The sequence below is a fragment of the Mauremys mutica genome, chromosome 2, assembly GCF_020497125.1.
Source record: "Mauremys mutica isolate MM-2020 ecotype Southern chromosome 2, ASM2049712v1, whole genome shotgun sequence".
In the NCBI taxonomy this organism is placed as follows: Eukaryota; Metazoa; Chordata; order Testudines; family Geoemydidae; genus Mauremys; species Mauremys mutica.
Genome location: NC_059073.1, coordinates 163384077 through 163409562, shown reverse-complemented (window position 1 = coordinate 163409562; position 25486 = coordinate 163384077). Strand labels below are relative to the sequence as shown.

The 25486-nt window shown below is 45.3% G+C and overlaps 1 protein-coding gene across 2 annotated transcripts; it reads right to left on the bottom strand.

Moving 5' to 3' along the window:
- Positions 1–1937: 1937 nt before the first annotated feature.
- On the bottom strand, positions 1938–25486 carry LOC123364998 (carboxymethylenebutenolidase homolog). Of its 2 annotated transcripts, none has more exons than XM_045007584.1 (6): positions 25199–25486; positions 17463–17685; positions 15370–15477; positions 10086–10228; positions 9445–9536; positions 1938–3048 (listed from the first exon to the last, which is right to left on the bottom strand). In XM_045007584.1, the coding sequence occupies exons 2-6, from the start codon at positions 17675–17677 to the stop codon at positions 2869–2871; spliced, it is 738 nt and encodes a 245-aa protein (XP_044863519.1). In that variant the 5' UTR covers positions 17678–17685; positions 25199–25486; the 3' UTR covers positions 1938–2868. The 2 variants fall into 2 exon arrangements, with proteins under 2 accessions (XP_044863519.1, XP_044863520.1); XM_045007585.1 differs by having other exon boundaries at positions 25081–25214.

Here is a 25486-nt window from a genome sequence, read left to right as displayed (position 1 = left end):
CCATGCTGGAGCTCATCTGCGAATCTGGGACTGTGTGATCTCTTGTGATGGTGGACTCTGCATGGTTGCCTGTGATGGCGGACTGTGCTGATGGTCACCTGTGCTGCTGGTGACCAAACAGGAAATGAAATTTAAAAGTTCCCAGGGTTTTCCTGCCCACCTGGCTAGTGCATTGGAGTTAAGAGTGTTGTCCAGAGCAGTCACAAGGGAGCATTCTGGGATAGCTCCCGGAGGCCAATAACGTCGAATTGCATCCACAATACCTTTAACCCAGGATTGTGATTTCAATTTAAGCACTACTCCACTTGCCAAAGAGGGGTACAGAAATCAAATTAAAGAGCCCTTTAAATAAAAAAAAAAAACATTTGGTCATGTGGATGGAATAATTTTTTTTTTTTCAAAATAACTCGGCTAATTCCGAAATAACAGGCTAGTGTACACCAGGCCTGAGTGGTAACAGCAACTGGAGGAGTTTGCTGCTTGCCACCATCAAGGCTTTGTGAGAGACAACCCAGAATAGTGAGAAAAAGGCTGATATATATACATATACTGATAGCCCTTTCCCCTATACTTTGTCTGTCTTGTTTATTTGGACTGTAAACTCTTTGGGTGTGTCTCCATTGCAACTGGGAGCATGCCTCCCAGCCTGGCTAGAGAGAAACACCCCAGCTCAGCTTGAGTTAGCATGCTAAAAATATCAGTGGATGTTGCAGCACAGGCAGCAGATCAGACTAGCCACCCAAGTACAAGCCTACCCAACCCCCTAGGTCCAAGTTCGGGTGGCTAGCTCATGCTACCACCTGTGCCACAACATCCACACTGCTATTTTTAGTTCTCTAGCTTGAATAGATCTAGTGCATGTCTATCTACCTGGGCTGGGAGGCACTCTGCCAGCTGTAGTGTAGACATACCCTTTGGGGCAGGGACTGTCTGTCTAAATATGAAGCGTAAATAGCACAATACCATTTCAGTAGTTGGGGGTCACCAATGTCGTCAGATGTTTGGCTGTGTGCGTGTGTTCTTTGTGTGCTGTCCTAGCTCTGCGCAGACAGTTGGCACAGCAGACCTCAATCGAACTGCCCAATGACCACAAGACCTGGTTTAGTAGCGAAGGTGCCCGGCCAGGTTTATTGTTGACGGAGCACAGTAATAGCACCTGGCAGACTCTACAAGGCTACTAAGACATGTATGCCCGTGGCAATGGACACAGCTCAGTCAGTGGCGGGACTTTCCGCTGCCCCCAGGTTGGACGAAGGTTAAGGCGAGGTATTCCAACATTTATAGACTGAGACAAACCATCTAGTATAAACAGCTTATGCATCATCTTATGCATTTTATGACATGTTTGTTACCTCCCCTTGTACTTTCCTCCTGATGTTTCAGACAAAACATTCCTGTTTACCACCTGTCTGTGTAATTTCACTCCTAATGGTTCAGACAAAATATCACTAATCATCACTTTTCTCAAATAATTTTATTGTGTGCTAGGTTGGGGGTGTTCTTGTGCTGGCCTGTTGGAATGTGTTTACATATTCAGTGTGTTTTAGTAATGCTAGCAATATTGGTACCAAGTTCCTGTACCAGACACTGGCTTGAAGGCAATCCTCTGCTTTTGACAGGGCCTGACTATTGCTCATAGCATAACTTCTGCTGACTTTGGTTCAGGCCTCAGGCCTTGCACCAGGCCCATGCTTCAGACTCTTTCTTTCTACTACATTGTGCTATTCTCACTTGCCCCCTAGATGCTACTGTAATCGAAATAATAAATAAAAATACACACTATGAGGCACTGATCCTGCAAGGGGGTCTGTTGCTCTTGAAATGACTGAGGTATGGTCCATGCAAATGGATCTCTTTGCAGCACTAAGTTTTAAAAAGGAAAAAACTGGAAAGCAGGAAGGGGAAAAAGGAAAGAAAAACTAGAACAAACAACAATACAGAATTAGTTTTCTTTATTATTTTGAAATGATACAACAATATTAACACAGAATTATTTGATGCTGTATGTTTATACTCAGAGGGTGCCATTAGGAAGAAATCCTTTAATTTTACTAAGTTATTTTTTTCCACTATGATATCACATGCCAGAAATGGAAAAGAGTGCATCAAATTACAATAAGGTAGATAAGATGATACAGTAAAAGTTTCTTGTTTAATAGCAACCATAGTATGCAATCTCACAGTAAAAAGTCCCCATACTTGCACTACATTATCATTATCATTGAAAATTCCTAACCTGGGGTAAATGTAGGCCAAGTGGCAGCCAGGAGTCTCATGGAGAAAGGAAAGACCAAGGGTCATCTGAGAAAGCAGTTCCTTGTTGTTGCCCTGTCCACCCCCCAAATTTGGGGGGAAATTTACTCCACTGATGACATCTAGGAAATCCAAATTGGCCATGAGAGTACAGGTCAAACAACTCTAATCTCTCAGGCTTGGATTCAGCAAAGAATTGGTGATTTAAGCACACGTTTAAAAAAATACTTTGCTGAATTGGGGCCACAATGCACAGTTAATTGTAACTAACCAAAGATGTTAAGAGGATAAACCTCAAGGAACTTGGAGAACTTTTCCCAGCACATTATAACAATATTAAGCTAAATTAAATCTGAGAATCATTTAAAAGAATTCAACTTGAAATCATGTTAATAATTACAAAAGAAAAGTACAATTCATATTAGTGTCAAAAAGTCTCTGCAATGTTCTTTGTCAGATTTCTATTAATATGTGTTTTCCCTAAAATATAATTTATCAAATATTTATCCCTAAAATAATTACAGAAAATGCTTTCCCCCTAAAAATATAATTTAATCAAATGATTGTAACAGTATACTAAGTGTTTTGTTTTGCAGGTCTGGCTGTATGCTTCTGTTAAATATATTTATTTAGCCAGCTGATCATGTCCTTTCTTGCTTCCTCAATGTAAGGTTTATCTTGAGGATTAATATCTTCTCTCCTGCGATGTACAAAACCATGAGTTTGCCCAGGGTAAGTTTTAACTCTGTAATCAACTTTGCAGTGCTGTTTCAGCTTCTGCTCCAGTAAGGTGACCTGTAACACAGAACATTCTTCTGTAAGTGATATTGATTTAACCTAGTGTATCTTGCCAGTTCTCATCTTGCCTAATATTTGACTCCTTGAAAGACATGATATATCCCTCCCCTGATCCCTTTTCTACTAATCTCACAATCAGGCCAACCTCTTTATACAGGTTCTTTTAACTAGAGGAGAAACTATCTTTGAAATAGGACTCTATAAAATTATACTGTGACAGATCAGCCAACCTGTGTATGTCCAATAACAATTTAGCAGGCAACATTACAATTGTAATCAAGACAATTTACTTATATGTGAACTTCAAAGAGATGTACTAGACCAGCAATCATTAACCCATTCATTTGTAGGTACAGAAATCAAGGGTAGATACTAAGTGTATCTGTCTGTGTTTACCAATATCCTTTTAGAAGTTTAACAATGTAACCAAATTAGTTAATTCCCTTTCATGTCTTAATTGCCTGACATTATGTATGCAAATGATTCAGTTAACCTTAAGGTCAAAGATGCAAGATACTACAGGAAACTAATAATATTATCTACATTGTCTTCAGCTTAATTATCTGTGTTATAATGAGTGACCGTCTGTTGTCTTATAGTGTAACTAAATTACCTGTGTATACATAGAAAATGGAAAATTAATTTAAAAGCAAATGTCAATAAACTATCTGCATTGCCTATTCTTCCTCGGGGGAAGGCCCTGCTGTGACAATTTCTGTGAGGAGGCTTGTCAACCTGCTACTGAGCTATAAAAGAGAAGCCTTGGGCCTGATCCTGTCATCTCAGGTCTGCTTAAACATTAAGCAGAGAAGGTCTAAGGCTAAGCCATAGGACCAAGATCTCCAGGTAATTACCTAGATTATCCTGGAATTCTCATGGAAAAACTCTAACAGACTCTACACCTGAACTGCCTATTAGACTATAACCCTCTGAATTGATTCCAGAGAGACTTTTACAATCTAGCCGTTTATTCCATCACTGCTATGATCCTGACCTATGAATAGTGAAAATCACTTGTATGTATATTATCCTTTAACCAATCAATAACTTTCTTCTTTTCTTTCTTTTTATATTATTAAACGTTTAGTTTTTAGTTGCTAAAAAAAACTGTCATCAACGTGATTATTGGGTAAGATCTGAGACTCATACTGCCCTCGGGCTGAGTGTCTGGTCCTTTGGAATTGGTGACCTTCACATATAGTGAATCAGGTTTTCAGTAACCTCTCACTATATTGGACTTGTTTGCCTAGATAGGAGCCAGGGGCTGGAATGCTTAAAGGCTTCTTTGGTTTCTTGTTAACCAGTGTGGTGCTACAGAAGCTCTTTTGTTACTGGCTTAGTGAATCTAAATATAGACTAAACCACCATTCGGGGGGATTGTCTGCCTTATTTCTTGCACTCTGCCCTGAGTGTGGCATTCTCAGTGTGGCCCATGCAGGCACGCGGTCATATATACAAAACATACTGACAAGTCTAACAGCCTCTGAGGAGTTAATGCAAAGATCACATATTGTTTTTTGTTACAGGTGGGATATGTACCAATGTTTAAAGTTAAAGCTGCAGAAGCATTTTCATTCATGAAAATTGCAGAACTACTAAGTGTGGTATGTAACTGTAATGAGGTGGAGTGGCCTTATTCCCACACCAAGAGGATTAATTCACCCTGCTGGACACAGCTAGCCCCGCTCCTTCCCCCTTGCAGGAAGTGCGGGGGCGGGACAAAAAGTATAAGGGCAGGGCCTGGCAGTGCAGTAGGGGTTAGATGAGGGAAGGAACCAGATGTCCTTTCCAGGAAGCTGAAACACCCACAGAGCTCACAACCAGCTGCGGCAGGCAATGATGCTCAGAAGCCAGCCTGGGGAAAAGGCAAGGCATCCAGACCAGACACGCAGAGAGAGACATCCAGCGCGCAGACAGGGAACCAGGCCCCAGAGACCATGGAGCAACTCAAGCAAACACGAGTATGAAACAGACCAGGGAAAGGAGACACTGGGCCTGTTGTGTTGCCAGGAGGTGAAGCAGCAACCTCACATTTCCCCAGCAACAGGATCACCCATCACTTCAAGGACCCTGGGCTTGGACCCAGGGGAGCAAGGTGGGCCCAGGTCCCCTTACCCTGCTCCATACTCTGCGCTCGTCCAGCCGCTAACCCCTAAGCCAAGGGGCCTGAGCCATTGCCTGGTTATTGCTCAGCCCACACTCAAGGGGCCTGAACTGTTGACTGTTTACTCAGCCCATGCCCAGAAGGCCTCAGCCCTTGGGTATTTATCGCCTCAGCCAGGAGCCCAGAACCACAGACTTCTTACTGGCCCAGCACCCATCCAGGAGGCCAGAGCTAGCACATACCTAGGGGCTTGGCCACAAACCAGGATGACTAACTGCCCCACTTGGCACAAGCACCAAGTTCCCACTGCCACCGAAGGGGGCGCCCCAGAGGAGACTTGAGAAACCTTACAGTAACCTATCACTTAAATCAGCTCCTGTACTAGATGACTGGACGATAACTAATATAACACCATTTTTTTTAAAAGGCTCATAGTCGATTCTGGCAATTACAGGCTGGTAAGCCTAACTTCAGTACCAGGCAAAGTGGTTGAAACTCTAGTAAAGAACAGAATTATCAGACACATAGATGAACACCATTTGCTGAGGAAAAGTCAACATGGCTTTTGTAAAGGGATATCATGCCTCACCAATCTATCAGAATTCTTTGACAAGATCAACAAACATGTGGACAAGGGGGATCCTGTGAATACAGTGTACTTGGACTTTCAGAAAGCCTTTGACAAAGTCCCTCATCTGGCTCTTAAGCCAAGTAAGCTGCCATGTGATAAGAGGGAAGGTCCTCTCATGGATCAGTAACTAGTTAAAAGAGAGGAAACAAAGATTAGGAATAAATGGTCAGTTTTCAGAATTGAAAGAGATAAATACTGGTGTTCCCCAGGAATCTGTACTGGGACCAGTGCTGTTCTACATATTCATAAATGATCTGGAAAAAGGGGTAAACAGTGAGGTGGCAAAATTTGCAGATGATACAAAATTACTCAAGATAGCAGTCAGCTTTGGACTTAACTAAGAGTTACAAAGGGATCTCATAAAATTGGGTGACTGGGCCACAAACTGGCTGTTGAAATTCAGTGTTGATAAATCCAAAGTAATGCACATTGTAAAACATAATCCCAACTATACATACAAAATGATGGGCTCTAAATTAGCTGTTACCACTCAAGAAAGAGATCTTGGAGTCATTTTGGATAGTTCCCCTGAACATTTTGGATGTTAGGAACCATTAGGAAAGGGATAGATAATATCATAATGCCACTATATAAATCAATGGTACGCCCACACGTTGAATACTGTGAGCCGTTCTGGTCATCCCATCTCAAAAAAGATGTATTAGAATTGGAAAAGTTACAGAGAACAGGGGAACAAAAACGATTAAGGATATGGAAAACTTCAATATGAAGAAAGATTAAAAAGACTGGGACTTTTCAGCTTGGAAAAGAGATGCCTTAAGGAGGATATGATAGAGGCCTATAAAATCATGAATGGTGCGGAAAAAGTGAATAAGGACGTGGTATTTACTCCTTCACATAACACGAGAACCAGGGGTCACCCAATGAAATTAATAGGCAGCAGGTTTAATACAACAAAAGGAAGGACTTCTTCACACAACGCACAGTCAACCTATGGAACTCGTTGGCAGGGAATGTTGTAAGGCCAAAATTATAACAGGCTTCAAAAAAAGAATTAGATAAGTTCATGGAAGATACCATCAATGGCTATTAGCCAAGATGGTTAGGATGCAGCCCCATGCTCTAGGTGTCTCTAGCGTCAGACTTCCAGAAACTCAGAATGGATGATAGGAGATGGATGACTGGATGATTACCTGTTCTATTCATTCCCTCTGAAGCATCTGGCATTGGCTCCTATTGGAAGACAGGATACTGGGCTAGATGGACTATTGATCTGACCAGTATGGCCACTGTTAGATCCTTATTCTAAAGGGTTTTCTACAGACGTTTATAATGATGGGCTGCAGTCTGGCACATCTGACAACTTGTGAGTGAACGATACTGAAAACTTTAGGCAAAAACATTGCAGCCAACTTTTAGTATGAAGCAAGTGCAACTGAGATCAGGGAGAAACATTTGAGACTTTTTTTGAGTAGCTCAGCAGAAGGTGGTAGAAATGGGAAATTTGGCAGTGACTCAATTCCTAAATCACCAATGCAAATGTCAGTAGTTCTATGAAAACCAGTTTTAATTTTGAAGGCTTTTAGAAAATGTACTTTGTGCATGCACACTAGTTTGTATTATAGGATAAACTAAAACTATCAAATAACAGTATGAAGCTGGCGCATTTGCAATGACATTTGAAGACAAAACACTCTGCGCACGTGAGTAAACCAGTAGAATATTTTCAAGGAAAGCTTTCTGTGTTCCAGACTGGCCAGCTTAAAATTAAAAAAAACTTCAACTATTTCTACAAAAGCATTAAAAGCTTCATATGCTGTCTCCCTTCTTGTAGCAAAAGCAAAGAAGCCATACACAACTGCACATGATCTGATTCTGCCTGCCACTGTGGCACCTGTAGGAAACATGCTTGATAAAAAAGCAGACAATACTCTCAAGAAAGTACCCTTATCAAATGACACTGTGTCACAGAATAGAAGACATGGCTGAGGATACTGTCTCTCAACTTGTAGAGAAACTTAAAATGGCAAAAGCATTTGCCCTTCAGCTTGATGAGTCCATGGATATTAGTGGAGAAACTCAGTTGATTTCTTACATTCGATACCCTGAAACCAGATATCAACAAGCACATACCATGCCACAAAAGTATAAAGGCAAACTAAAGTGGAGAGGACATTTTTAAACTAACTGACTTTTTCCTTGGGGGGGGTGGGGGGGACGGACATGATTTGAGTTGGAATTTATGCAAATTCATCTGGGACCACTGCAGTGACTGGGAGAATGAACAGACATGTCACTGCCTCCCACAAGGACAAGGCTCACAAGTGAAAAACAGGCTCAGGTATCGCACTGAAATGTAAGTACAATATTTATATTGCAATCAATTTATTTTACAATGATATGGTAAAAATGAGAAAGTACACACATTTTCAGTCATAGTGTGCTGTGACACTTCTGTACTTGTATGTCTGATTTTGTAAGCAAGTTGTTTTTAAGTGAGGTGGAACTTGGGGGTACACAAGACAAACCAGACTCCTGAAAGGGGTACAGTAGTCTGGAAAGGTTGAGAACCACTGCTGGAGTTGCACATGCCTGGAGAAGCAGAATGAGCAGAATTCCTTTTATAATGTATAGATGTGTATGGAAGCATGCAAGGCTCTGAAGGCGTCATGCCTCCTTCCACATGATATATGAAGATAATGTGTGGAATGAGGCAATGGCTCATTGCCTTATTAAGCACCCAAATAGTGCTGGACAGGCTACAGCTGTCTAGAAAATAGTTGCACAAGAGATAATTTTCTTTTTCTTTTTTAAAAAGTCTTGCTATTTCCATACGAACACCCTTACATTCAAATAACCATACTTTGAAAGTGAAGCACTCAAAAGCTAGGAAATGCCAGATTTAAGGTTGCCCATGCAACAGTAACACTGCCCCCTTGTACATATGCATCATAATATAGTTTTTAATTAGATGATCACATACTATTTTTTCCACAAGGCCTCAGTCTCTTTCAGTACATGGCTCTGATGGTGAATGAGGCTGGGGAAGAATACTGCATCAGTCACTACCGAAGCTATGTGTAGTAAATGAGGCAGGGCTCCACAGAACACAAATGTCAAATACATCTACAAAAAACAGGCCCCCAATCATTGTCACCAAACATCCTTCATCCCGCCGTCCCCATCTCAGTCCCTATTCAATACCTCCATCCCTAGGGAAAGCTTGGGAAAACAGCTGAGTCTTTCAGTGTCATGAGGGTTGCCTAAATCCATGCTTTTGTGAACCAAGGTGGGATGTGAGTTCCATAGCCAGCGAGTCTGCTCAGAGAACTCCCCATTCCCGATTACAGCAGGGTGACAGCCTTAGCAACTCCAAAGGATCAAAAATGCTATGACAGCTCAAGAGAGGGGTGAGATTTTGGAAAAAGCTGTTACCTGTTTTACTAATACCAATTCGGAGGGGAAAAGGGCAAAACTTTTCAAATGCCATTTTCTGATTTGTTTTCTTAGTTCTTCACTCAGCTTAGACAATGAGACAAAGCTAGTCAATTTCCATTTTCTTCTCTCACTCTCTGGTTTTCATGCACTACCACCAGGTTGTTCTGTGTTTCAGCTTCCAAGATTGACGGGATGGGTTCAAGTCCAAAAAAGAAAATAATACCTATCAACAGAGGTTTCATTTAAAAAAGCAACTTACTTGGTCAAGAGGAATGACTTCATCTTTTTCACCAAAAATGAAAAATGTAGGCTTCAGTAAATTGTATCTGTCATCAGAGTCCCTGATTATTCCTAGGGGAAAAAAAATCAAAAAAAGTGTTTAAAATGTAGTGATACAGCTTCCAAGATGAACTGTATATTCAAACACAAAGTTTCTCTTTGCTTCAGCAATATTCATTTCTGTTTCATTATTCAAATGTTTCTGCACCAAATACTAGGTGTACATCAGCTTTAAAATCACACAATTTAGAACACAGCTAAAAAACCCTTTGAGACACTCAAGAGACTAAATCCCCTTTGAACTAACACCTCAAGCAAAAGACTGAATATCTGAATTAATAAGATTTGCAAGTTATCCTGTGGGTTCCTTTGGATCAATGGAGGAAGAAAATTCTATTGGAAATAGCCAAAGAATTATAATCTGGGACTGTTAGCAAGGCTAACACAGCTGACCTCAGCTTTTGGGATAGAGCATAAGGAGAAATGTAGGTCCGTACCTGAAAGGAAATGTCACAACTTCTTTCAACTCAAGATGAAAGAAAGCACTCTTGACCACCTTAGTTGGAACTATTACACATATGTAAGTGAGCCTGATTGCATTCCCATGCATTCTGCACTTACCATAGACAGACACACCTGCCTTTAACTCAGGATATTTCATCATCAGGTGATGTACGACAATTCCACCCCAGCAAAATCCAACAACACCGATCTTCTTTGCACTGCATTGCTGCTTTAGATACTTCAAGACAACATCAGCTTCCCTACAACATATAAACAAATGTGAACCAAGGAATCCATAGCAGAAACACTTCCTGAAAATCAGAAAAGAAAATACAAAAGTACATAAAATTGTCCCCACTTTCTCCTAATGTGATTTTAATTTATATATATATATATATTTTTTTTAAAGACAGATATCGTAGCCCGAGATTAGGGGCTGATAATCTAAAATGGGGGTTGACAACCATAACTCAGTTTCCAAAAAGAGATGAGTATTTAATATAATTAGTTGATCCAAAAAGGGACAAGTGAGAGGAAGACATGAATCACACACATTGGAAGGAAATACAAATGTGCGGAAACAGAATAATTTATTACACTACATACCTCAGAGGCAGAAGAATTAAAACTGATCTGTGACGATGGCTCAATTCTTATCTTGTATATAAGTATTAAAAAAAAAGTGGTAGAGCAGTCTCCGGGGAAGGCCCTTAACTAAACGATTATGTTGATAATAACTGTAATTTAGCTCTTACAAGCAACAAAGAATCCTGTGGCACCTTATAGACTAACAGACGTTTTGCAGCATGAGCTTTCGTGGGTGAATACCCACTTCTTCAGATGCAAGTGGTGGAAATTTCCAGGGGCAGGTTTATGTCCATTTACCCTTTTCCTTAGGACTGGTGACAATATATACCTCAGACCGGTGGCACCGCTATGGGCACCCTCATGGCCCCACAATATGCCAACATTTTTATGGCTGACCTGGAACAACGCTTCCTCAGCTCTCATCCACTCACGCCCCTTCTCTACCTGCGCTACATTGATGACATCTTCATCATCTGGACCCATGGGAAGGAGACTCTGGAAAAATTCCACCACGATTTCAACAGCTTCCACCCCACCATCAACCTCAGCCTGGACCAATCTACACGGGAGGTCCACTTCCTAGACACTACGGTGCAAATAATTGATGGTCACATTAACACCACCCTATACCGAAAACCTACCGACCGCTATGCCTACCTTCATGCCTCCAGCTTCCATCCCGGGCACACCACAAGATCCATTGTCTACAGCCAAGCACTGAGGTACAACCGCATCTGCTCTAACCCCACAGACAGAGACCAACACCTACAAAATCTCCACCAAGCATTCTCAAAACTACAGTACCCGCACGAGGAAATAAGGAGACAGATCAACAGAGCCAGACGTGTACCCAGAAGCCTCCTACTGCAAGACAAACCCAAGAAAGAAACCAACAGGACTCCACTGGCCATCACATACAGTCCCCAGCTCAAACCCCTCCAGCGCATCATCAGGGATCTACAACCCATCCTGGAGAATGATCCCACACTTTCACAGGCCTTGGGTGGCAGGCCAGTCCTCGCCCACAGACAACCTGCCAACCTGAAGCATATTCTCACCAATAACTGCACACCGCACCATAGTAACTCTAGCTCAGGAACCAACCCATGCAACAAACCTCGATGCCAACTCTGCCCACATATCTACACCAGCAACACCATCACAGGACCTAACCAGATCAGCCACACCATCACTGGTTCATTCACCTGCACGTCCACCAATGTAATATATGCCATCATATGCCAGCAGTGCCCCTCTGCTATGTACATCGGCCAAACTGGACAGTCTCTAAGGAAAAGGATAAATGGACACAAATCAGATATTAGGAATGGCAATATACAAAAACCTGTAGGAGAACACTTCAACCTCCCTGGCCACACAATAGCAGATCTTAAGGTGGCCATCCTGCAGCAAAAAAACTTCAGGACCAGACTTCAAAGAGAAACTGCTGAGCTCCAGTTCATCTGCAAATTTGACACCATCAGCTCAGGATTAAACAAAGACTGTGAATGGCTTGCCAATTACAGAACTAGTTTCTCCTCCCTTGGTTTTCACACCTCAACTGCTAGAACAGGGCCCCATCCTCCCTGATTGATCTAACCTCGTTATCTCTAGCTTGCTTCTTGCTTGCATATATAAACCTGCCCCTGGAAATTTCCACCACTTGCATCTGAAGAAGTGGGTATTCACCCACGAAAGCTCATGCTGCAAAACGTCTGTTAGTCTATAAGGTGCCACAGGATTCTTTGTTGCTTTTACAGATCCAGACTAACACGGCTACCCCTCTGATACTTAGCTCTTACACAAAATGTCTGGTGTACTGCAGGAAGGGAAGTGTAACAAATCTGGAAAAGGTCTGCATATTGCTCTAACAGCTGGATTTCCAAAACATCAGGTAGTCCACCAACACCAGCTAGCCCAGAGGGAGACATGACCACTGCAGAGGTATTACAGGGAGCTGATATTGTGGGGGAAGGGGAAGATGTAACATATGAGACTACACCCTACCCAAACAACTCTTTACTTCAGACACTGTCCCTACTCCCCTGCACCTGGGCATGTGAAATATGTATGAGACCAACACAAGACTCTACCACCAGCTCCTGAGCACTAAAACCTCCAGTGAAGAGCCAGACACTTTGTCTGTCCAATTGGGACCAACATTTAGAATATGTAAGGTACAGGGAGGAAATGCCAGGCAGAGTCTAACACAGGGGTCGGCAACCTTTCAGCAGTGGTGTGCCGAGTCTTCATTTATTCACTCTGATTTAAGGTTTCGCATGCCGGTAATACATTTTAATGTTTTTAGAAGGTCTCTTTCTATAAGTCTATAATATATAACTAAACTAGTGTTGTATGTAAAGTAAATAGGGTTTTTAAAATGTTTAAGAAGCTTCATTTAAAATTAAATTAAAATGCAGAGCGCCCCTCTCCCCCCGACCGGTGGCCAGGACGCAGGCAGCGTGAATGCCACTGAAAATCAGCTTGCATGCCGCCTTTGGCACACTTGCCATAGGTTGCCTACCCCTCGCCTAACACCTCCTCCCCTGAGCCATTGTCTTGTGCAGAGGAGGTGTGATGCTCTCCTGCAAGCAGGTAATGAGAGCAATGAGCCAGGAGTATGCCGGATGTGGATCAGTTGTGTCTTCCATAATCCCTGCACTGCTTAACAAAACCCTGACAACCCTCACCCCCTCTCAAAATCCCAAGAGAGAGATGCTTTTCATTGTACCCAGAACGGTAACAAATCTGGGCTCTGAGGAAACAAGGGGGAAGTGAATTCTGAGGCCAAGGACCTTCATGGAAAGCACCCTGCCAACAGCTCCTTCTCATTTACACTCAGGAGACATCAACTCCAGCACCTTTGCTGATCACAGCTGTAGCAGTATGGCATGGGTGGGGAGGGGAGTAGGGGTGGAGGAAGAGTCTCGCAGGCAATCAAGGTCAAAACCATTTTAAGCTTGACATGTAGAAACTAACACCTTGAATTCCCTTGGAAGCTTATTAGAAGCTAGTGCAGTGCACTGGTCTAGTTGTGCTTCCAACATGCAACTTAATAACTGCAGCATTCTGCACCAGCTTCAGCTTCCAAACGGTCCCAAGGTGTAGCCCTAAATGGAGCATACGACAGCAATCTAATCCTGAGGTGACAAAGGCATGGATATTTGTGGCAATATCCCCTTCATCAGACAAAAATTTCTTGCCAGATGCAAATGGAATAAAACACTGTTGGCTACTGCCAGTACCTGGGCACCCAGGAGCAGCTCAGAATCTAACAATGCAACAGTTTTATAAATAGTGGTCATGCTCTCTCCAGGAGAGGTACTGGTACAAGTCCTGCCAATTCTTCTGGCTGCTTCCACTGGCCACCAACATTCTCTCATCTTGTCTGGATTGAGTTGCAGCCAGCTAGCTGTCATTCAAGACCCTTTCTAGTCATGGAGTAATTTGTTCTATTGTTCCAACTATGTGATTGATCAGCAACACACTGAATAAATCAGACTCTATATCTCCTCCCATAGCCCTCATGTACACACTGTACAAGAGAACTGACAATACAAACCCTGTGGTACCCTGTAGGAGAGAGCCTTTGGGGCAGAGGAACAATTCCCCAAAACTATCCTTTGGGATCTCTCAGAGGTACGCACAGAGTCATACAAGAGCAGCTCCATTCACCCTGCCTGGGCCCATAAACTAGCCAACAAAATCTCATCATCAAAAGACTGTTAAAAAAATTGGCACAGACACTATCTTTGTCCATTGCTAGGAGGAGGTTATCAACTAATGCAACCAGTACAGTTTCTACCCTTTACCCAGATCCAGATTGACAGAAGTCAAGGCCAACTGAGGAATCAAGAAACTGCCACAGCACCCCACCACAACCTTCTCAATTACCTTTCCACAAAAGTGGGAAGAGGGACACAGCTCTACAGCTCAGCAAAGTTGATATCAAGGGTAGTTTCTTGAGCAGTGGCCTCAAAGTAGCATCTTTCAGAGCTACCGAAGCTCTGTCCCTCACCCCACCTATCACAGGGACACCCTGAAAATCTTAACTGACAATGTACCAGTGCTTTCCTATTGGCCTTACTCCGCCAAGGAGGAAAAGGGTCCGACTCACAGGTTTTAGCATGGAGCACCTCAGCATCTCCATTACCTCAGTGAGCAATGCTAGCTGAAACCCAAGCAGAGAAGACTCAATGTCTGTCCCCTCAAGTTATTGTTCTTTCTTCCTTGAAAAAAACAATTGAATCCAAATCCAAGCAATTTTGTCTGCAAAATAATATGAAAATTCTTGACAGTAAAAAAAAGATTGTATTCTAACTGTACATACTAACTCTCTTAGACAGTGAAGATTCATCCAGATGTCAACCACTTGGGACAGTTATGCAGTGCACAGCTTTTCAGAAACTATGGTGGAACCAAGGAAACCTTTCCACACCACTCTGGCATATAATCTTAAAATACTGATATGTTTCAATTGGTCAGTCTCAGAAAGAGACTTCTGCCTTTAGCTGTCTCCTCTCTCACAAGTCATTTATAAGCCCTGGTGACCTGTGAGGAGGAAACAATGTTTTGCAGCTATTGCATCAACGTCAAAAGACTACAATAAAGTCCTACCAATAAATGATAGAGTTCTCTCCTGGAAGAGCAACTTCAACCCCCCTAAAGCAGTCTGGCCCCTGCCACCACCAAAGGTGGACCGGTTTAAATGATCCATCAGGCTGGTAGGCAAGGTGCACCCTAATCTCAGATCAAAGAAAAGAATAGTTGATCCACGACAAGGGATGGAGTATCCATCCCTCTGACATCTTACTTGTCTATTTTTCTGGCATCTCGTGTTTTCAGCCATTCACCAAAGGTGGACCAGTCATCAGAAGGATTCCAAGGTTCTTTTCCCACAAAAAAGTCGGGGCAGATGGCTCTGTATGAAAAATCAATAAGTTCACTTATCAAATCCTGAGATGTTTAGTGGTCTTTTAAACCAAGGAATGTTTCCATTAATCTGTGAGATGGTAGTGATTTCACTCCCCTCAATTTTGTCTTTTGTTATATAAAATTAATTATTCAAACGTATGAATAATTATTTTAAAAATATATACAAATAAATATGATTTTCTTAACAATATTCCTTTAATGATTAAATTGCATAAGCTCATTTGCCATGACAATGGGGATAGGGAGACTCCCTTTTTCCAATCCTTTGTCTATCTTGAGTATTTAGACTGAAAACTCTTTGGGGAAGATGATATTTCTTACTGTGTTTTATACAATGCCTAGCAGTCTGAGATGGGGTTTGAAGGTACTCCAGTAATACAAACAATAAAATAGTTATTAACTGACCTCCTAAGGAATGACTAAATGAAATAAATGGCCAAACTCAAGGGCTGAAATCCTGAGGGTCCACATTTCAGATTTTGTGGGCAATATCATGCCATCAGTGTCTACAAAGAAGTCCCCATTTAATTTAATTTAATGTGAATTTCTGTTTAAACAATGCTGACACAAGATGGCCCTGTATTCTTAAGCTTAATGTGAGATTTAAACATGAGCTATATGTAATGTCGCTTAAATCAGACTATTATTTGGAGACTGCACTACAAATACTGAACAGATTCCTCTCCACAGGACCAAGCCTGTTGAGATAACACAGGGTATTTTCCTTAACGAGGGCCCTGAAATTCAGACTCAAGGGCTCTCCGTCCCAGCAATGCTCTGGGGGGAGGAGCAGGAGGGTGGAGAGTGCTTAAAATAAACTCCTGTGTTCCTGCCACTAGATGGTAATGTGCCAGTCCAATCCTACACGGAATGCCCACCCTGCTCACATCTCTGTGTATTCAGCCAGTTACCTTACAGGAGAGGGAGCCAAAAGCTCCCTGCCTGCCAGCTGTCCATTCTCTCCCCACCTTGCGAGTGAAGTGCAAACATCAGACTATCAGAAATTAATGGGCAGTGGAGAGATACTGAGCTACAGACCCAAGGTGGACAAGCTCTGGAGCATACACAGAATTCAAGCAGAGAATTCTTTTCCTGCTGATTGACACATTCAACCACTAGATAAACCCCAACCAGCCTTTAGAATAGGCACTAGTTCCAAAACCAGACATCAGTTTCTTGAGATTAAACAATTGTCCTTCACTGCCATTAATTTTAATTCCATTTTCCTCAGTGGGCTGCAGCCACTGAAGGGGGCCAGCACTCGAAGCCAGAACATTACAAAATTTAGGCAGAGGCCCGCTTTTCTGAAGTAGAGTTCAAGTTTCAGCTCCCGAGGTGTGGTTGTAATTACACAGTAACTCCCTGTTCACAGCACATGGATTTGCTAGAAATTGGTACCCCACTGTTGGATTTAACTCCTATGAACCTCAGAAGCTTGGGACAATCTGTTTCTAGCTGCGAGCAGGGGAAAGAAGAATTGTATGCAATGCACTAGGTGTGCATATATTCCATTATATCTTTATGGCAAAAATTAAAAGAAAAACCATCATGTAGTTCAGACTGAAAGATGTTTTGTTTTAAGAGAATTTGCAAAACCTTATATGAACATGCATTTCTTATTATCATTGTTTAATTAAATTTCAATGAAAACTGTTTAATTTTATTAAACACCCACATTGTTGGACATTCAAACACAACAGCCTTGACATTTCTCAGAACTCTGCTTGTGCAGCCACTATGTTCAGAGAATTGCTGCAGCCTATGCAGAGGAGACTCACTGTATACTGTGGTCTCTCAGGAAGAGTCCACTTTTTCTTCTTTTGTCTTCTTTGTTCTAAAATCAGTCATTCAGACTGAAAGTATAAGGTTGCTCCTTGTGTATGGAAGACACCATAGACCAGGTCATAATTTGGGCCTAGTGAATGTGAGAATGTCTCTTTAAGAAGAAAACAAGAAAAAATAATTGCTTACATGTATCCATTAGCTGCAAGCATATCAGCCATGTATCTGGTATTTGGGAGTTGCCATCCAAATATATCTTGAACCACAATCACAGCTTTTTCCGTGCTGGCAGATGGTTTGCAAATATACGCCTTGATGTGTTCAACTTGCACTTCGTGCCCAAGGCCCCCATACTCAAACCTGTCTCCGATGTCACATGGGCAAGGTCTCGCTTCATTGGCCATCTGGAAATCTGATGTGAAGTTGAAAGGACAAAGATTCATATATCTCAAAGTACTGTAACTGACCTCACTACAGGGCATCACTGCAACTGCCGTAGTACACAGTACCTTCTAGGTGTCTGATAACAGGGTGTGCCGTGTACCCCCAGCTCAGAGGCATATGGTATAGGCACTCCATGCACTAGGCTCTACAGTACAGTAACTCCTCACTTAACGTTGTAGATATGTTCTTGAAAAATGCGGCTTTAAGCGAAACGATGTTAAGCGAATCCAATTTCCCCATAAGAATGAATGTAAATGGGGGGTTAGGTTCCAGGGAAATGTTTTTTACCAGACAAAAGACACTAATACACACACACACACACACACACTAGAAGTTTTAAACAAACAATTTAATACTGTACACAGCAATGATGATTGTGAAGCTTGGTTGAGGTGGTGAAGTCAGAGGGTGGAAGAGGGTGGGATATTTCCCAGGAAATGCCTTGCTGCTAATGATGAACTAGCTTTTGGCTGAGCCCTCAAAGGTTAACCCATTGTTATTAATGTAGCCTCACACTCTACAAGGCATCATGAATGGAGGGAGGGGAGACAGCATGGCAGAAAGAGACAGACACACACCCTGTGTGAGAGAGAGAGATATGCATTGCCCCTTTAAGTAGGATGACCCCACTCTAAGTACATTGCCTTGTTAAGTAGATCAGCAAGTTGAGACAGCAGCTACTCCCAGGAAGCTCCCTCCAGCCTGAGCCCTGTCATGTGATCATGGAGATGGGGTAAATGGAGATGGGGTAAATGGGGTGCAGGAGCAGGGGGGAAGGGGACACCCTGACGTTAGCCCCCTTTTCCTCCCCCCTCCCGCATAGCAAGCAGGAGGCTCCCGGGAGCAGCTCCAAGGCAGAGGGCAGGAGCAGCACATGGCAGTGGAGGGAGGGACAGCTGAACTGCCGGCAATTGATAGCTTGCTGGGCTTCTGCCGCACAGGGAACTTAGGGGAGTGGAGAGCTAACAGGGAGGCTGCCGGTCCACATTGGTTCCAAGCCCCCACCAGCTAGCTCCAACGGGCTGCTCTTCCTGCAAGCAGTGGACAAAGCAGGCAGCTGCCAAACGAAGTTATAAGGGAGCATTGCGCAACTTTAAACAAGCATGTTCTCTAACTGATCAGCAACATAACAACGAAAAAATGTTAACCAATATGACTTTAAGTGAGGTGTTACTGTACAGAGGCCACTAATCCAGTACTGAACTGGGCAGTCCTCTTTTTGAGAGGTCTATCCCCTGTCCAGTACTGGCCACCTTGCTCAACAGGCTGTAGCCCTAAGTGGATCCTCATAAATGCTCATGGAGTCCAAGTGTAACAGGAGAGAACTATATTGGGGGCAAATAAATACCATGAGCGCACTCACTTTAACAGCTACACAATTCAACCCACAGTTCCCAGCTCTGTGCCTGGGGCAATCCACTGTAAGTGTAACTGTTTCATTGAGATCCCTCCATACCATGCTCTGGCCACCCATATGTGTAGCCATCTCACATCTCCTGCCTATAGGCTGAGGCCCTGTATCATCCTGCTTTTGTGAGCCCCTTGTCCAGCCTTCAGTCCCAGCTCTCATTCTGTCTGGCACCCACCCTGTCCTCCACACAGACGTCAGCCAGGCTGCTGCTCCTGCTCACATGCCTGGTCCCTTCAAACCTCAGCGTGTTACTTCCTTTTCCTGTACCCAAGATATTACAGACAGGGGAGGCTCCAGGCACAAGCACAGGAAGTGCGTGCCTGGGGCTGCCTGCCAGTCGCCGTGAGGGCGGCAGTCAAGCCGCCTTCGGCAGCATGGCTGTGGGAGATCCGCCGGTCTGGCAGCTTCGGCAGCAATTTGGCGGATCACCCGCAGAAACGCCGCCGAATCCGCGTGACCAGCGGACTGCCCGCAGGAGTGCCACCAAAGGCCGCCTGACTGCTGTGCTTGGGGCGGCAAAAAACATAGAGCTGCCCTTGATTACAGAGCTGTCTTCTGGCTAGATCCTTTCCTGCCAACTCAGCCAGGGTGAGCACTAGGTACCCAGTAATGAGCCAGCAGGTCTGTTACACTTTTCATCTAACAAACTAAGTAGAAATTAGGCTTGTGAAAAAGGAGTCTGATGACATCAGCTGTGTCTGAAGGACCCTGCAGCACCAGCTTCTGTGTTTCCCTCCAACTCTCTCTAGTTGGCTCCTCTCAGGAGGGTCTCTCTTTCCCAAGCCCACATGGCTGGGAGGGAACATTAGGGCCACAGGGGCCTTTGGAGAGCATGGGGGAATCTCCCCTCACAATTCTGCCTTGGGCAATTTCTCTCTGAAGCTAATGAGGCAAATATAAAGTGAACCAGGCTTTATATCAGGGAAATAAAGAATTCAAGCACAAAGATGTGAATAGCCAAACACCCCCCATCAGGGCTGGATTAACACAGGGGCTTTAGGGGCTGCAGCCCAGGGCCCCAGGCTAAAGGGGGCCCTGGCACAGCAGGGCTCAGGCAGGCTGCCTGATTGCTGTGGCCCCACACCTGGAAGCGGACGGCTGCTGGCATGTCTCTGCAGCCCCTGGCGGAGGGGAGAGGTGGCTCTGCGTGCTGCCCCCGCCCCCAGCATTGTCCCCACAGCTCCCATTGGCCTGGAACCCCAGGGACACGCAGAGACATGCCAGCAGCCGGCCACTTTTGGGAGCAGCATGGGGCCACGGCATGCAGGCAGCCTGCCTGAGCCCTGCTGCACCACCTGCACTTCACACCTCCTACACCCCAACCCACTGGCCCTGCCCCAGGTCAGAATCCCCTTCTGCACCAAACTCCCTCCCAGAAAGAAAATATGGTAACAGCTGTTCTAGGGTAAGAAGTAGGCTATTCTGAATTAACTCAACTATATTCTACATGTTTTAAGACTGAAATGTAACCACGGAATGGCTTTATGTTAATTAAAAGGGAAGTTTAGTATAGCGTTGATAGCCTCGATGCCACAATTGTGATCATTTTGTTTTAAATTAGGAAAAAGACTTGTATACAGGGGCCCCACAAAATCTAATAGTTTCGGGCCCACCGGAGAGTTATTCTGGCCCTGTCCCCTATACATTTGTTTTCCCACAAACAATGGAAGAAGCCACCCCTCTTTATTACTTAATAGCTACTGAAAATCGGCTCCACCATCATACAGTATGGGGCCAACAGGGCCTTTGGGAATCCTGGGGGAAACTGCCTCAAGCTCAGCAGCTGTGGAAATGAACCTGACCTGTGTTTCTGACTGGGTCAGTTGGAGAAAGTAGACCACTCAAATGGTGAGTGAACACCACCCCTTTAAAAATAAAACTAAACGGTAAACGGATTTTGGTGAAATCCGGTTTAGGCAGAGGGTGAACACCTCCTTTGTTCCACCCAACATGGAGTTGAGTTAGATAGAGTCCCAGACTCCCAGCAATACTAGAATCTGGAATATCTCCTATCCCTGCTCCGTCACCTCATTCCCTCTTCACACCAGTTTTACCCCCCATGCCTTCCTTCAGCCTACTTCCCCTGCGGCATTACTCCAAGCAACTAGTCCCCTCCCCCCCCAGCCAATCTCTCATCACAGAACACTGGCCTACAAGGGGTACAGGCAGGAGCACACAACAAACATCAGAGGGAGCAGCTGCCACCATTTAGGAAGAAACTACAGTCCCCAAGACAATCTGAAGACAGACTCCAAGTTGCTAGATAGGAGGCACTTCAAGGGTTCTCTTGCCTATTTGGAATGCTGCTGCTGCTGCTGCTCTTTGAAGCACTGGAGGAACATGTTTACTGGCTGCTAGCATCCATTTAATGCTGTTTCTTAATTGATGTGTATTGGAGTTGCACAGGGTGTATCTTCTGTTAACTATGTTTTTGTTTGATGAACTTAATTTTAATGTGAATTTGTACAATTTGGTTCATTAAAATTTAACTAACAAAAAATAAATTATTCCCATGAGATAAATCCAGCCCTCTGAAATTAATGCTGACTTATGGAGAGTGGATTCCATTAAGTAGCCTACTATACCACTACTTCTATTTGTTTCTATGGTAGAAAAAAAATCGTATTTGACAATGAATACCATGCATATAATACCCCCAGGATACACTTCACACGTTGCTTTTTTTAGAACTGGCTGGTTTATTAAGTTCTCATAATATCCCAAAGGCAACATCATTGTGCAAGCTTTGGGAAGCACTTGTCTAGCATAGGGATTGGCAACCTGCAGCAGGCGTGCCAAAGGCAGCACACAGGCTGATTTTTAGTGGCACGCTGCTGCCAGCTGGGGTCCCAGCCGCCAGCCCCACTCAGCGCTATGCCGGCCTGGATTACAGAACCCCAGACCAGCTGCAGGATAAACCGCTCAGCTCGCTGCCGGTCTGGGGTCCCGGACACCGGCCCTTTGCCAGCTGGGGTCCCGGACACCGGCCCCACTCATCCCGCTGCTGGCCTGGATGGACGGAACCCAGGCTGGCAGGAGGCTGAGCGGGGCTGGCGGCCGGGACCCTGGCTGGCAAGGGCCAGCAAACGGAACCCCAGACAGCGTCTCAGCCCGCTGCCGGTCTGGGGTTCCATCTGCCACCCACAGCGCCGGTCTGGCACACAAAACCTTTTTCTGGCATGCACAACCTTAAATTAATGAAGACTTGGCACACCACTTCTCAAAGGTTGCCAACCCTGGCCTAGCATGTTGGATCTTGCAAATAAAAACTTTTATGAGTGTGAAAAAATAGAGTAGGATCATGCTGTGTCTGTATTTGTTAGCCACAATCAAATCATTGATGCTCACTAACTGAGGTGTTTCGAAGAGGGTCCTGCATTCTACATTTTGTCACAGAACTGCTGACTAGATTACGACAATGCACTGTGCTTTGGTGTAAACTTAAACACAATTCAGCGGTTTCATCTGTTGCAGAGAGCTGCCAGGATCCCTCTGGCCATATTATACCAATGCACTACTCTACCTATCTATTACAGCCAAAGGGTTAGTTGTTATATTTAAAGCCCTGAATTGTTTATACTAACTACCTCAGAAATCCTCCTCCTGGCCAGTATATAATCTGTGGGTCCACTTTGTGGACATTTCCTGGAGTGAACAAACACATGACATGTTCGTCACATTGCTTAATGCAGTACTAGTAGGCACTCAGATACTACAGTGATGAGGGTGGTCATAAGAACCTAAATAGAACAGAACAGACAGCTTTATTGTCCGAGACCAACAGCAAGGAATTATCATTTGAAGGTCTCCTACATTACAGAATACGCCTCATCAGATGCTCCATCAGAGCTCACATTTAGTGATTGTTAGAGCGCAAGGCATATTTATACTGCTACATGCAGACCTTTAATGAAATACTGGCACTTTTAACTTTAACTAAAGTCCGATTCACCACAATGTTGATGTGTACATGATTCAGGGCCTTGGACTCCTGTTTTTCATTGTTGCAACCAGGACAAAGTGACAACACATTAAACAAAATCTTATTCTTGCCTTCGGGCAAGTCCTGCTCCTGTCTGAATCAAAAATGGAGTATGGGGAAAGGAATGCAATTTGGGGAACATGTACATGGAGTTTGCACACTGCCTGCAAGCTCCCTGACTGTCCCCATGCACAAGGTTTTGGGGGTTAGAGGTGGGGCAGGAAGGAAAGGGACCAGTGGATCAATCACTATGCAGATCCATCAGCCATTAGCACTTTCAGAGCTGGGACATGGGAGCAACTTCCCAAGGGTCACAGCAGCCATTACACAGGAGCTCTGTACAGGGGCGGCTCTAGACATTTTGCCACCCCAAGCAGGGCTCTGCCAATCACCAGGAGGGCGGCAGGCGGCTCCAGTGGACCTCCGGAGCCGCGGGACCAGCAGACCCTCCGCAGGCATGCCTGCGAGAGGTCCACCGGAGCCGCCTGCCGCCCTCCCGGTGACCGGCACAGCGCCCCCCGCGGCATGCCGCCCCAAGCATGCGCTTGGCGTGCTGGGGCCTGGAGCCACCCCTGGCTCTGTAGCTGCTTCACAATCTGGGAGGGGGGAAGGGGTGATAATTGCCTCCTCCCAAGTGCCCCTGGGAATCCCCCGCACTAAACCTGGCCAATCAAGCTCCGTGTGTGCAGGAGGATTTAGCCCTTACAGCACAAATAGGTTTCACTGATTCATAGATTACAAGGCCAGAAGGGCCAATGTGACCCTCCAGTCTGACCTCCTATATAACACAGGCCATAGAACTTCCTCCAAAATAATTCCTAGAGCACAGCTTTTAGAAAAACAACCAACATTCACTGAAAAACTGCCAGTGAGCTCTTCTGCAAAACTAGTTTATGTAACCTTACTGGTCAGTGCAAGTTATGTGTCCACCGCTGTACCTGATCCACAGAGGACAGGAGTTTGTTACAGCCTGCGATTACAAAACTTGGATCTTGAGTGCAAGCTGTAGAGACTCCTGCTTTTAGCTGTGGAGGTCCCCCAGTGATGGCCAAGGTGGAGCTGTCACACTTACAGCCTTTCCCACCACTGTCATTCTGCTGTGGGGATACAGACTGTAGGAAAGATACTATATTTATATTTCCAAGATGTGTTTTAAAGTGATAATGTAACAAAACGTGCCAACAAGAAGACAGTCTAAACTTGGGATTGGTAACAGTATGGGGGGAGGGGCTGGCTGTCTCCCTTCTTCTGTGGATTTTGTGCTTAGTTGAAAACCAACAGAAACATTTTGCCAGTGACTCCCCCCCACACACACACTTTCTTAGGAAACCCATTTTACTGGCATTATTAAAAAGCCAAAAGAGATCAGGGGGCTGTTAAGAGACAGACACTGTTGTCTGGACCTAGAGCAAACTCTGTTGTCCTAGAGCCTGTCTGGATAGCGGGGCTGATGATCAGGCAAGGCGCTGAGTGTCCCCTGGCCCAGTCCATGAGCGGGCACTGACACGCCGGTCCCCTGCAGGCCAAACTCGGTTGGCTGGAGGGAGGAGGGCACGACTTGGTGCCTGGGGTGGCACAGTGACCTGTGCTACTCCCAAACTGCTTCCTTTTAGTGTGAACAAAACGCAACAACACCCTGTTGGGAGCTGATTGTGTTTCCTGCCTGCCCTTGTGATCACAGCTGGGCTCCTTTCATACCCGCGCGTTTCCCCCGCAGCGCGGCGGCGGCAGGCGGGCGGGATCGGGCCCGTGTCCCGGCTCTCCTGGGCACCCAGCTCACAGCCACAGCGACCTGGCTTGAACGTGGGGCTTCCCGCTGCGGCACTGCGGGGGGCGATCCCAGGAGCCGGGTCCAAGCCCTGGCTGGCCTGAAGCCCCCCCGGCCCCGCAGGGGAAGTGGCCGCTGCGTGGCTGCCCCCTACCCTGGGTCCGGCCCCGCGGGAGCCTCGCTGCTGCGCCCCGCCACCCACCTGGAGCGCAGGGCGCCGATCGCCCCTTCCACCGCCGAGCGCCGCCAGACTCCGCCCCGCGCAGCTGGCGGGGAGCGGCTCACGCACAGCGGCGGCCGGGCGGGAGGAGGAGACTTGCCTGGTTCCCTGGCGAGGGCGCTGCGCTTTCCGCGTGCTCCTGTCCGCCCCCTTCACTCCGCAGCGTCTGGCAAGGTGCAGGCACCCCGGCCCCAGCACCTCGGCTCGGCCCCCACTGCCCGGCGCCTGCGCTCGCCAGGGCTTATGACACAGGCACCAAACCACCGAGAAAAACAGGAGGGAGAGGCAGGGGCGGCTCTAGCCATTTCCCCGCCCCAAGCACGGCGGCACGCAGCGGGGGGCGCTCTGCCGGTCGCCGGAGCCACCTGCCGCCCTCCCGGCGACCGGC

Excerpts from the sequence above, each read along its gene's own strand:
- LOC123364998 (XM_045007584.1), bottom strand. The coding sequence starts at position 17,677 with ATGGCCAATGAAGCGAGACCTTGCCCATGTGACATCGGAGACAGGTTT. Across the intron at positions 10,229-15,369 it reads GATGCCAGAAAAATAGACAA|GGAAGCTGATGTTGTCTTGA; the intron begins GTAAGATGTCAG and ends TATATGTTGTAG. Across the intron at positions 3,049-9,444 it reads AAGTCATTCCTCTTGACCAA|GTCACCTTACTGGAGCAGAA; the intron begins GTAAGTTGCTTT and ends TCTGTGTTACAG.